General features: G+C 43.9%; 2 protein-coding genes across 2 annotated transcripts; one reads left to right on the top strand and one right to left on the bottom strand.

Annotated features, from left to right (window-relative positions):
* Window positions 1–5,320: 5,320 nt before the first annotated feature.
* LOC311023859 (uncharacterized protein) lies at window positions 5,321–7,103 on the bottom strand. Its single transcript, XM_084025950.1, has 2 exons — window positions 6,839–7,103; window positions 5,321–6,710 (listed from the first exon to the last, which is right to left on the bottom strand). The coding sequence occupies exons 1-2, from the start codon at window positions 7,008–7,010 to the stop codon at window positions 5,938–5,940; spliced, it is 945 nt and encodes a 314-aa protein (XP_083882076.1). The 5' UTR covers window positions 7,011–7,103; the 3' UTR covers window positions 5,321–5,937.
* Window positions 7,104–7,822: 719 nt separating this feature from the next.
* cenatac (centrosomal AT-AC splicing factor) lies at window positions 7,823–13,322 on the top strand. The gene is made up of 11 exons (XM_084024941.1): window positions 7,823–8,101; window positions 8,306–8,472; window positions 9,050–9,148; window positions 9,240–9,306; window positions 9,870–9,932; window positions 10,323–10,390; window positions 10,502–10,616; window positions 10,731–10,761; window positions 11,223–11,324; window positions 11,780–11,912; window positions 12,470–13,322. The coding sequence occupies exons 1-11, from the start codon at window positions 7,985–7,987 to the stop codon at window positions 12,561–12,563; spliced, it is 1,056 nt and encodes a 351-aa protein (XP_083881067.1). The 5' UTR covers window positions 7,823–7,984; the 3' UTR covers window positions 12,564–13,322.
* Window positions 13,323–14,053: the final 731 nt, after the last annotated feature.

Genomic DNA, 14,053 nt, shown 5'->3' with positions numbered 1-14,053 from the left:
TGGAGATGCATCTCCGGCTCAGACTGGAACCAAAAGGGGACAGGGGACCAGGAACATCCAGCCACCCCACCCGGACCTAACCTCATGCCCGAAGCCATCTGCGCAATCCGATGCAAAAAAGTGACCCTTCCCTTGCCAGACGCAAACTTCCAAGAGTCTGCCAACAGCTGAGAGCTTGCTGCGCTGTCCACCGTCTCGTGCAGGCGACACCAATAATGAAGCCCCAGCTTCCTCCTTCTTAACCTAAGTGGGAGTTCCCCCATCTCAACCAAAAGAGCCGGGATAGGGGTCGTCCTAAACGCTCCACAACACACTCTCAAAGCTTTGGTCTGAACCCGGACTAATTTTTGCAGCAACGACTCAGCCGCCGCCCCAAAAACCACACACCCATAGTCTAGAACCGACCTAATCATGGCTCTATAAATCATAACAAGTGTGTCTCTGTCAGCCCCCCAATCGCTGCCAGCCAGGCTGCGGAGGACATTGACAACAGAATCACACCTATTAACAAGCATAGTTATGTGGCGTTTCCAAGTGAGTTTCGAGTCCATCCACACCCCCAGAAACTTAAACACCGACACCCTTTCTAGCGGACAGCCATAAATACAAACACTGGTCTCAGGCAGCTTCTTCTTGTATCCAAAAACCATAACCTTGCTCTTAGAGGTCGAGATCCTAAATCCCCACCTATTTGCCCACTGGGCAATTAGACCAGCTGCCCCTTGGACTTGCGAGAAGAGGAAATCAACATTTCTTCCCCTCTTCCAAACAGCTCCATCATCCGCAAACAATGACTTTCCAAAGGAGCCGGGAACAGCGTGAAATATATCATTATATTAAAAAGCACTGGACTAATGACCGATCCCTGAGGGGTGCCATTGTTGATGCAACATGTCTCCGAGAGATCCGCCCCCACTCTGACTTGTATTGTTCTATGACTAAGAAAGTCTTTAATCCACAGAAACATTCTGCCCCGGATTCCAGCATCATAGAGCTTGATCAATAACCCTTCCCTCCACAGAGTGCCGTACGCTTTTTCAATATCAAAAAATAGGGCAACAACACATTCCTTATTAATAATAGCTCTCCTAACATCCTGATCCAAAACCGCCACCGAGTCCATTGTGCTTCTGCTCACCCTGAACCCATTTTGATAGTCTGCAAAGAAGGACTCCGTTTCAAGAGTGTACACTAACCTAGCAGTGACCATCCTCTCCATGACTTTGCATAAGACCGAGGTCAGAGCTATAGGACGATAAGACGCCGGGCAGGACGGGACCTTCCCCGGCTTCAATAGCGGCACAACCACCGCATGTTTCCACTTCAGTGGCAACGTACCCTTCTCCCAAATAACATTAAAAAGCGCTAAAACCTCTTCCAGGAGGACATCATCAAACCGTTTAAGCATTTCATAGCTAATTCTGTCAGCCCCAGGAGCGGAATTTGCCCCCGCCTGGACCGCATCCTTAAGTTCCTTAAGTGAGAAGAACACATTATACGGTTTATCGACGACCCTAGCACAGTTCAGTTTCCACCCCTCCTTCCCCAAGACCTCCTCCCTTGCGATATTCATTTCCATTGACGTGTAGGAAGAGTTATGGACTTCCTGGAACACCTTCACACACACATTAGATTTATCCCTGTTAGAGACAGCTTCCCCCTTGCCATCAGAGAGGACTGGCATATGAGAGTTAGAAAACTTTCCCGACATTCTACGGATACGGGACCAAACCTCCCTAACTGGGGTATCTGTGCCCAAAGTGCCACAAAAGGTCCTCCAGCTCCTCCTTTTAGCATCTTTTATTACCTTCCTTGCCACGGCCCTATACTGTTTAAAGCGAATAACATTCTCCTGGGTAGGACTTTTACGCAATTCTTTAAAGGCTTGCTTCCTTTTCATAACTGCCTCACCACAGTCACTATTCCACCAAGGGACCATAACACGAGTCTTGGAGGCACCCTTGCATGGTATAGACTCAAGAGCAGAGTTCAGGATCACTCCGGACAAGGAGTCATTATGCACGTCAACAGTCCCAGTGCTAATGATGTCTCCCAACCTATCACCAATACCAGAGACAAAGTCACCCCACCTGGCCCTGGAGAAGTCAAAACGTACACCCTTAGCCCCTGGCTCCGCAACCAGGGACCCCCTGAAATCACTAACAATTGGAAAATGATCACTACCTATCGTGTCCTCACCGAGCACTTTCCACTCTGCCACTCTTGCTAGTGCCGGGGAGGAAAAGGTCAGATCGAGGCAGGACATCCTACCGGACCTGATATCAATTCTAGTGGGGCTGCCATCATTCAGAACCACAAAGGAGTGCTCACCCAAAAAGTCCTCGAGGACACCCCCATTCCCATCCCGTTCCTGGCTACCCCACAGCGGACTGTGCGCGTTAAAATCCCCCACCCAGATGCTAGGAGACGACAGTGCCCCCAGTATAACCTCCAGATCAGCCGAGGAGAGAGCCACACAGGGGTTATAAAAGTTGACCAGGCCCAGCTTCCCCCGGGAGCCCCAACCTTCCAAAATTAAAACCTCAAGGGATGAAGCGACCTCCACCACCTTATATGGAGCCCCCAACTTGACAAATGTTGCACACCCACCACCTGCCCTATCAGACCTATCCTTCCGAAGGCAAGAGTACCCCGGGATCACAAAATCCAGGCAAGGCTTCAGCCAGGTCTCCTGTATACACATGCTATAAGGTTTTGGCTCTAAATCCTTAATACATTTCTTAAATTCCTGCCCGTTAGCAATAAGACTCCTTGCGTTCCATTGCAGAATTAAAACCATCACCAGAATCCTAACCGTCATCAGCATCATCAAACAGCTTGCCCCCCTCCATACTATCCCCCTCTTCATCCCCCATTTCGGAGGGGCTGCGTGAAGCCTGGCTTGAAGTCACTTGCCGCTCCCTCATATATTCATGCAGAGACTGCGGGGAGCAATCCACAGGCCCCAAAAATCTTACTGCTGCCTCTGTAACAAACTTAATGACATCCGACCTCGACTTCCTGCCCCGGGTACCATTAATCACATCTATTATAAAGGCCAGCAGGGACCGTTTGTCGATCACAAGTTGAGTGGAGGACACAGGTGGACAGCGCATAAACGCTGCAGCTCCATTCCCCATTTCACCACCAGTTGAGGAACCTTCCACCCTTTTAACAGCATCAGCGTATGAGATTTTCTGCTCATTTCTCACAGACTGAACTTTCTTTGCCTTGATGAAGTGAGCACAGTCCCTAGAGGATGCTGCATGGCTCCCCCCACAGTTACAACAATTATAAACTGCCATAGAGCAGCTCCGGATGTCATGTCCCCCCCCACACTTAGCGCAACGCCTTTGGCCCCTGCAAGACGCCGCCACATGACCAAACCTTTGGCACTGAGGAAAGACAGGCAACCAATAAACACCCGCACCGGGAGACTCTCGTCAGCGAAAGTTTGCAACACGGGCATCTTTACTTCCACCTTCTTTCGGAGTAAAACGCTTCACTTCAGTCACAGAACCTCCCTTTATGTTCTCTTTCAATTCCTGCTCAGACACGTCAGCCCCGACCCCATAGATGACACCCTTTGTTCCAATTTTTCCCGAGAGGATAACCATTTCCACCCGTTTGCCGCCTATTTGCCGGATCTTCCTAGCCTGTGCACCTGATCATTGCTTCTGCACACTACAATCAGAGACCCATTCGGAAGGATCCGAGCGCCAATTCCTTCTCCCACACATTTCAGCGACTCCGCCACTCTAATGGGGTTCACCTCCCGGAAACCCCCAGCCGCCTGATCCTTCATCTTAAACAGAACCCTAACCTCATCAGCCGTTCGGGACTGCTTCACCGCCCTATCCCCCTCCGCTTCCGAAGGGGGAGCAGAGCGGTCCCGCTTCGCGACCGACTTTTTCCTCCCCGCCGTTTCCCAACCGGGGCCACCCCCCTCTCCCTCCCCCATGACTCCGACCAGACGGCCAATGTCGGACAGTCCACCGCAACCACCACAACAAGATCGACTCTTGCTGGACGTACACTGACAATTTCAACAGAACAACCAGCTGGCTTCTCCCACGCGTGGCTCTCCGGCTGCTTTGCTTCCGACCCACTGTTGGGTTCCGTCAGTAGAACGTGTGTGTATGTTGTTGTTTTTTTTGTTCCGCTTACAAACGTTGGTACTTCTTTGCAAATCACAATGTATATGACCACTGTACAACGTGTAAATATACTTGGATTTGAGTGTCTGCATTTTTAAGCAGGGTTTGACACCTATTTGCCAGTTATGATTTAGCATACAAATGTTATGCAAATCAAGGTACCAACCACTTCACTATACATACCTTCCCATCTCCCCTGGTACCTGATGCTGAGGCACCTCTTCCTCACTGTTTCATGGTTTGGTCACTTAGTAGCTTCTGCAGCACTTTGGTTACCAGGTTCTTCATTACTATGCCAGTTGGGTACACCTGCTTCTCCAGATCCACAGCTATCACGATTGTGAGGAACCGGTCACAGACAGTATACTTTGGTACCAGGATGCAGTTGTAGCCAGATGTTTGATGTGAGTGTGGAGTAAGTGCGCTCTCCAGATCCATCTTTGCTAGGTCCTGGCACATCATCAGTGTCAACACTTTTACCACACTGACGTTGACGCACACGTCCTCTGGATCTCTGCACGTTTAGATGCATGTCAGTGGACTTGATTGTGGTAAATCAGGTGGAATAAAATCTTCATCTACACCAAGATCATCGGCATCACCATCAGACATATCCTCCACCTTAGAGTTGTCTCTTACTATTGCATTCAGCCATCGCTCTGCTCTTGACAGAGAAATATGCCCTAGAAATGTATCACATAAGAACAAAAAATCAATGTAGACTAATTACCACATGCAATACCTATTCATACTTTTGGAAACTGTTGGTTTCTTCCCAAATCTTCCCAGGCAACGTTTCCTTACTTTTATACCTTCACTTTGCATGAATGATAATAAAGTCCCACTGTCCTCAAACGAGTGCTTCATAGTTAGCAGCATCATGGCTTGTTACTATTGCTAAAATGTGTCAAGTCTCTATACCATATCAAACTAAAAAAAGTTATTAAGCAGAAAGAAACATGTTTCAACCATAACATTTTATGAGGTTTTATACCATGTCCACTTTTTTTTCTCCTCTGGATAGGTTGGAGAATGACTTGGCTGAGATGATTAGTGTATTGTGCTTTTGCTACCACTAGATGGCAGACAACGCACAATGAATGTACTGTATAAGGAGCAGAAAGCCCAAAGTGTGATGTCCTCAGAGGACGCAGGTCGCCACTTGAGGATTTATTAATGAAAGACATCAATCATTTACATTTGTAAGGAACTCAACATAAATCCACGTGTATAATTTAAGGAGTGCATGGAAATAGTATGACTTCTTTATACCAAAATATTGTGACCTCTTCTTTATGGGAAATGCTTTACATACAATTACTAAAAAGTCCGCCATTTCAAAAGTGCATTCTTTTCAGTGAGTGTGACACTTGAGATAAACCGTTCCCACTGATGGTGTTCAAACAAACCATTTCTCTGTATGCACTCTTGCCAATTCAGATTTTCCTGTACAGATGTTGCAGCTATTGATTCTCACCAAGCCTATAGTTCCAAAATCGTTTTCCATGTTTTGCAAGAATATGTCTTCTGGTCTCAGAATGTCAAACTGAATCTTTCTACAGGTCATGTAAAGGTGGGGATTCTCACCTTTCAAGGGATTACTTAGTCTGAAACTGTTTTATCTTATATGGTCAAAAAGTAACATGGAAATTATAGTTTTTCCTGCTTGTAACCTTCTTTTAATTTCTTTGATCACTCCATTTTTCCGTTATCTTTTTATTGAACCTGAAACGGTTTTACAAGTATGCATTTCTGGCCTATTTCGGTTCGACTGCTTTTCTCATGTGTGAGTTCTCATGTGGTCTTTCAGGTTGCTGCACGATCTGAAATCTCTCCCACATACTTTGCAGTTGTATGGCCTCTCACCTGAGTGTGTCCTCATGTGGAGTGTTAAACAATTAGTCCACCTGAAAGCTTTCCCACACATTCTGCAAGTATATGGTTTCTCACCTGTATGGACTCTTATATGAGTGTGAATTACTGATGCCTGCTTGAATCTTTTTCCACAGATGGTGCAGGAATATGGCTTCTCACCTGTATGGACGCCCATATGCCTTTTCAATTTTGACTTGAACTTAAAAGCTTTCCCACAAGTGTCACATTTAAACCGATTTTTACCTGTGTGAGTATTACAGTGACGTCTGCTTTTATCTTCATGCTTGCCTCCCTTCTGATCTTGACTCTCAGTTACATGAGAGTTATGATGGGGAAGCTGCCTGTCACAGTCTGGTTCCGATACCACGGATTCTCTAACTGCTATGTTGACTAAAGATTCTTTCTCTGCTGGAATTAGCGTGTCATCTGGGTTCAAGCACAGAGTCTGATCTTCACCGTGGTCTCTGTCCTCGTATGTAGGAGTGGACATTAAGGTCTCGGTCTCCTGCTTCAGTTCAAGCTGCTCTCCCTCCTGGCTGGTGCAGAGTTCCTCCTGCTCCTCTTTAATCTGTGGAGGCTCTGGGTCCTCCTGGTCCAGACTGGAGTTCCTCTCCTGATGCTGCTGGTCACAGAGAACCTCCTCCTCTTCCTCCCTACAGACATGTTGCTGTGGGAGCTCTGGAGGGACACAACAAAAACGACATATTACTGTGATGGTCGAGAAAAGTACAACCACCATATATCAAACACGACGTGTATTATATAGATATTCCTAAGTTTTGTGATATCAAATCCGTTTTACACACCTATCCTCTGTAACTTTACTTCGGGTTTCCAAACGATATCCAACAGTCTGCGCTGACGGTCGATCTCCTGCTGGTACTCCACGACAGTTGTTTTAAAAACGAAGAATATTTCTTCAGCAGCAGCGGTTAGTCGCTCGCTGACAAACTCTCTCAGATACTCGACCGAAGACATAGTTGTTTTATTACAAATTAAATATCTACAACATCGTCTTCCAGCTAACTTCACACGTGAAAGCAGAGAAAGCGGGGCTGCGGTCCAATAGTCTATTTTGCTTATAGGTTCCTAACTGAAGAAGTTACCCGGAAGTAAACAAGTGGCTGCCATGATAGAGTAGCGAAGTCCCGCCCCTTCCGCTAGACTCCCATGGGACCTCTGAGATCGTAAGAAATGTATGGGTCTCAATGCAGATACCATAATTATTTGCTTACTTCCTTACATGTTTCCATCCCACGTCCCCATTCCTTCCTTTCCAATCAAGACTCATCTGTTCTGACTGCACCATGGCCCACAACACAAACACACAAATAAGTGTTTTTCAATGTAGCATGGTTCTTGGATTTTTGGGATGGAACCTGCATTGTTGATTGCCCTTATTGTTAGTTGCTTTGGAGAAACGCATCAAGTTAGATCAATGTGTAACCTATCTTTTTGTTGTGGCAACCCTCAGTAGTCTTATCAGGTATACATCACACCGGATGTGTAGTTTTATTGTGAAGGGGTCACCGGAAGTTGTTGTGGTTGCCGAGCGTGAATTGACATGTGTGAAGAGGAATAAAGTCGGCACTGTTGCCGCCCGCTGAGGACGGCCAAAAAAGAAAAATATATAATCATTATTATTAGTCGTATTTTTAGTCATACTAATACGAACGATTCCTGCAACGCAGCGAAGGCCCAAAATACAGAGCAACACTTTCTAAAAATGTTTATTTAGCATTAGAGTCGGAACCGTTTAACAACCGCACCAAGTTTCTGCTTCCGGGGGGAAGCATATCGAGACGGCTTTACTTCCTGTTATAAATTGCGAGCATTTGTTGACTTCTGTATCGTCGCAGTATATGGATATCAGACAGAACAACACAGGATGCATGCGAAGTATTTGCTGAATTGAACCTAAGTGTGTTTTGGGGCTTTTTCACGCGGTCTAAATGGGCGCGTATTACTGTGCTATATGTAGGCAAACAACATTCAGCGGGAAGGGACATATCTTCGGGAAAAACCACCAAAGCAGACTTCGAGTGGTTCTTCTTAAATTCTTAGAAAAGGTAGGTAACTTGATTATCATTTGATTACTTATGATGTAACATTTTGAGTTTAATGCGCTCGCCTGTTCTTCCACCTTGCTGAACTGATTTGCTGCTAGCCCCGGAGCTAACTACCGTTAGCCGCGAACCGTCGCACAATCCAAAGGGTCATGTGTCACAGCGTGTTATGGTATCACCGTGTTTTATATATTGACTGTCTCCTAGGTGAAAGAAGCTCGACGAACACTTAAAAAACCCCAAGTAGAAAAGTTTGATGGCACCCATCACACGGAGACGTTCTGGTGCTACTGCTGCGGGCGCGAAGTCGAAAGAAACGTTACAGACGGCGACATGACGGTGCTGCACGGAGGCCTGTTGGAACACATGACCACGTCAGTTTCACTATTGCATTTTGTTTATCTCGTTTACCTTTTAACTGATGCCCTGTCCAACAAACTGGGAAGATAAAAAGCTTGTGTTTGTCATACTGACTGCACATGTACACCATAAAAGTTTATGATCAATGATGTTTTTCATTAACAACAGCAGGAGCAGCATGTTTCGCTCAATGCTTCATTAGGCTGAAATGAAAAAAGTACAATTAGGGATCAACAGACAGTAACTCATTTATATTGTCTGCCGCATCTGTAAAACAGGTTTGACTTGAGACATGAAAAAGGTTTAATCAATACGCACATCATCAATCTGGCTTTTATAATAAAATGTTATTATAAAGCACCATAAATCCACACTTGTAATAAGTGATTTAACTACATAAAATAGAAGTTGGATACCATCTGTTTGTTCTGCATTTTTTTATACTACATTAAGATGCATTTATTGTTGCCCAAATTAACACATATATTTGTCAAATGTCTGTGGCAATATTATAATATATATCTCGACAATATTTTCATCCTTTTATGATGCATTGCTTTTGTTTAAAAAAAATAATTGATCTATTTTCAGACCAGAACACAGGAAGAATACTCACAAGTTCTGGTGGGAGAATAAGGCTGACCCCAAGTTTAGAGACAAGGTCATTATCACTGAGGAGGAAACTGAAAGGTAAGCCTGGTGAGCCACAAATGTATTTGGATAAAGTTTGTTTGGAAAATAAAAGATTCTCTGCAAGGTTAATTGTTTTGTTTTTGTGTAGGTTTAAAGCTGAGGTGACTAAAGCATTGGAATCCTTTGTGGAGAAGGAGGACGAATTTATAAAAGAGGTAATGCAAAACCACTTTAAGTGGAACATGCTGATGTTAAGTAACCATGCTCACCATCTTAGTTTAGCTTGCAAACATGCTCACATCTGACAAGCCTAACAATGATGCAGCTGAAGGGCAGATGTCACAGATTTGGAAAATAAGGATGAAGTTGGGGGATCCGCAACACTTTTTACAATTCAACCCTTAGAGGGACATGAATGTACAAATTAAATTTCACAGCAATCCAATAACTGTTGTGCCATTTCACTAAAACCATAACCATCACCCTCACTGAGGCGCTGCAAGAAATGTATTAATGTCATTAAGTCATTAGGATACTTTGCCCGGGCACATAGATGTGTGTACCAAACATTATGCCAGTCCAAAGTCAGAGGATCATCATCATATCATGAATGTCTGAACCAAATTACATGGCGATCCATCCAATAGTTGTTGAGATATTTCAGTCGGGACTAGAGTTCTGGAGCGATGTCGCTGTGGCTACAAAGTGTCCTAAGGAGTGTTAATTTAACCAGGCTTGAAAATCTGCTGATTCAATTCTTTTTCTTTCCCTGCTGCAGCAAGCTGATTACATCCGGGCCCAGGAGAAGAATCGTCAAGAGGTCCTTCAGTCTCTTTTAGAGGTTTGTTTTCCAAGGATGCAGTGGCAGTATCCATCACTGTGGCCTTGGCTGTTGTTTTCATGATGATAGGATTTGCAGTGACCTCTTACATGAGGGAACACCATCATTGTCCAGCTAAATGATTGTAACTGTAGGTAACCAAGTACCAAGTACGTTTCATCATCAGGATATAGATACAATTCTAAATAGGATTTTAGTTCCAAACCTAGATGGAGATAGTGAAAATGGGTTGTAAGAGAAAAACAAAGACATGAATGGAGTGAGATTTCTGTTCACATTGTGGGCAAAGTAGTGTGTGTGGATTGTGATATTAAAAACATGAGCTGAAGCAGGATTAGTGCTCAGACTTCTTCTATGAACCACTGTTGGCTTTTCCTGAATAAATGTCAGCGTGACGCAGAGCTCGAGTTATCCAATGGACCCAAAGGCACAGACTTGTCTGCTCAGGATGCTGGCAGGTAAAACTTTGTCGACCTCTGACATTTTATTCTTTTTGCATCATCATCAGTAGCACTTGAATTTACTTTTTTGTTTTGTTTTTGGGGCTCATCATCTTGTCTGGGGAACAGCTCTCAATGTACACCTCAGGGATCAGACCAGCAGGCGGGGAGCAGCTTTGTCGAGTCAATGGTTGAAGCACCATGGGCTGCAACGGGACCAGGCCTGACTTTCATAGGCTACCAGGTAGGCTGTCAGCACTCATTAAGAAAGTGTTTATGTGTTTAATAATTCATTGGATGGTTTTTTTCCCACACAAAGAGGATTACTTCAGTTGATGTCTTGATTTCTCTCTTACAGGATTCTTCAAACAGTGGAAATGTTCACACAGGTACAGATGTATGAATTTATCTAATGTTGAAGAAATTACATGTTTACTGTGTGTGTGTGTGTGTGTGTGTGTGTGTGTGTGTGTGTGTGTGTGTGTGTGTGTGTGTGTGTGTGTGTGTGTGTGTGTGTGTGTGTGTGTGTGTGTGTGTGTGTGTGTGTGTGTGTGTGTGTGTGTGTTTTCTTTTTTATGTATTGTTTTTATGTTTGATTGCTATAATTTATTACAAGTTATTACAAATCTTTATTTTGCAAAATTCAACTCAGTTTAGCTTTGAGATTTATTGTCTGTTTTCCAGATTTGCCTCTCTTCTGGATTTCATGGGTTTGGCGGATGTATATTTTGTGTTTATAGTAATACTGTAGCGTGTGCACAAACCCAGCGTCTCTAATAGCTACGAGTTGAGTTCACCTGTTGCGTGTGATTGAGGAAAAATAAGCATAGAGCCTCTCTGTGTGTGGTAGGTGCCGTCCCTCCTTGGCTCCAGGAGGACCCTCTGGAGGGGACCTCTGCAGCTCCAGCACAACCTGAGATCGGTCCATCGCTCCAAGAGTTCCTCAAACAGAGTAGGAATCAGTTTTCTCTCTACGTCCTGCCTGATGTAAATTTGCTGTCAGCTGAGCAGTTTGTTTACTCAAAGAAATGTTCCAGCCTTGATAACTTCCACGTGTTGTTAAGTCTTACTTACTATCACATTGCTTGTGGTCACCAGGGAGCGTCTTGTATTCTGCAGTTTGTATGCCTTCATGTGCTTGTAGACTGTTTTCTTTGTTGCACCACCGTCATATGCATAATCACAGCAACAAATTCAGATTACGGTCCTGCTGCTGTTGCTCTGCCTTTTTTGGGGGGGGGGGGGGATCTCTTAATCACTTAAGCAGTGTCAACATATTGGTATCTGATCTTGATCTTAGTCAAACTCAGTGATACGAAGATATTACGTCTGTGTACTTAAAAGACATCAATAAAACACTCAACAAATATTGGAATATAATTAAACAGGCCTTTTATGCTTTGGCAGAGGAGCAAGAGAAGCTGAAGAAGCTTCCACCGAACAGAGTGGGCGCCAACTTTGATCACAGCTCGCATACGGACGCCAACTGGCTTCCCTCCTTTGGTAGAGTGTGGAACAGTGGCCGACGCTGGCAGTCCAGGTGAGATCACAACACGAGGATTTTTCTGTTATGAATGCAATCTTATTAATTTGTTCTGCTTTTTGTTTTTAAATGTTCCTTTTTTTCAGTCTCTTCAGTTTTTTTCAAAATGCCACATGTGACACTGAAACATATGTAGAAACATATGCAACACAACATGATTCATGCAGAAGCTGCAAGACACTATATATAGTTACTTCTAGATAGTGTGAGAGTGTAAAGACTTGTTATCTCTCTAAGTAGCCAGTTGGCTGATGCCCTTCAGTTGTCCTCCAGCTAACCAAGACTTTTGAAAGTTAATGATCTGTGCATAGCAATCAATCATAATGTAGGCATACTTGACAGCCGGCTAATACATCCTGTCATTATTCTACTGCTGGAGACAACTTTCATTCTATTGCAATTATTAGTATCCCAATAGCATTTTAGCACATGCTAATGCAAGCTGCCAACATTTCACTGCTAAAACATGTTTAATTGATACATTTTGTTACATTTCCAGCCCAGTAGATCAACTTCATTGGTATCTGCATGTTAATGTGACTGTCTTTCAACAGGCACCAATTCAGACAAGAGGAAGGGCAGAAAAGCAGACAGAAGAGGAAGAAGGAGCCTGGCACAGAGGGGTCAAAGAAAGCCAAAACAAACTAAACAGCTGACACATTCTGACAATACATCGACATTGAGTATTGGGGTGTGAGTACTGATGTAGGGAGGTATGTAGTTTGCAGGGCATGAATGATATTTTAGGTTCTTTAGGTATTAGTAGTCTGTTGATTTGCTCAGACTGACTAGCTGCCTTACCAAACAGCAATTTAAATGTGACTGCACACTCAAACCTCCTCCATTCAATCAACTGTAAACCAGTGACTCCAATCAAAGGCACCAGAGAGAGAAGCTCTTATCATTACATCTTTTTTCATGCCCTGATTCTCGCAGCAAGTTCATGATTCTGATCAGCAAGTTCCTGGTTAGACTACGGCTCTCTGAGAATATACCATGACTGTAACTGCAAGTGAACAGCAGGGGGCGCCAGGCACGCAACTAACAAAAAAGCACCTGCTGATAAGAAAAGAATGCACGAAGGCAAGGGCTTGAGGCCAACATTTGGATGGTTAAAACCTAAACAGCACTATCCATATGTGTCCCTGTGGCAAGAAGACAAGACGGCACTATTGAGTTTCTGTGATGTTACACATAATGAGAGTAGATGTTCTTAGTGTTTCTAAGACCTCTGACAATAAACATTTTTTTTTTTACTAGTACAACCATATGATGAGCTTTCATTTCCCTTTTCAGATCATGAACATGATAAATGACTGGAAAGAACACATAAGGCTGCATTTTGCAAATGTTTTTCACTTTGAGATAAGATGTGATAAAATATGTGAAAATAACAAACAAGACAATGTTAAGAAAAAAATGTTGTATGTCTTTTGTCTCTGCGTGCTTTATTACTGCTGCTGCTCTCTTAAATGCATCCATGAGGAGGAATTATTTTTCTAAAGTAGAATTTTATGGCACTTAAAATGATAAGTCACTTGATAACTGGTTTTGTAATAGCTATCATGCTTTGCTTCTAATCTGCAATATATAATGCAGCATGTGAATGCCAGGAGCACTAAATGTAGCAAATATTCCACCCTGAGCTCACAGTCGGCCTTTATTATATCTGCACAGGCCTCCTCTCCTTGGTAAGGTATAATCAGGCCCCCGTGTGCACTTGGTGGATGGGCGTGGAGCCCGGTGCAGCTGCAAGGCAATATGGGAATAGACAACGTGTAGATGATCTATTCTTGGATCTGTGACAACATGGCTATGGATGATTCACTACAAACCGGAGAAAACGGATTACCATCTGCTCATTTGATTGAGAGCGTAACAGTACTTTACTTTAGTACACATTGATGTCAGTGCCGTATAACCGTATAAAGTGTGTGCAGTCATACAGATCTTGGTTTGTAGTATTTCGGTTAAATATTAAGAGGATCTATTGACGAGCCGAAGCGTCAGCACAACAGCCATCCTTTCCTTTGCCCTGAAAAATGGGAGGGGAGAAAAAGCACGTGTACTGGGCGTTTCTTAAATTAATCCACAGTCCAATCACGGAACGGAACTTTTGAATAAATCTGCATTATTGA

This window comes from Eutrigla gurnardus (assembly GCF_963514095.1).
Source record: "Eutrigla gurnardus genome assembly, chromosome: 13".
Taxonomy (NCBI): Eukaryota; Metazoa; Chordata; class Actinopteri; order Perciformes; family Triglidae; genus Eutrigla; species Eutrigla gurnardus.
This window is presented reverse-complemented; position numbering and strand designations above follow the sequence as displayed.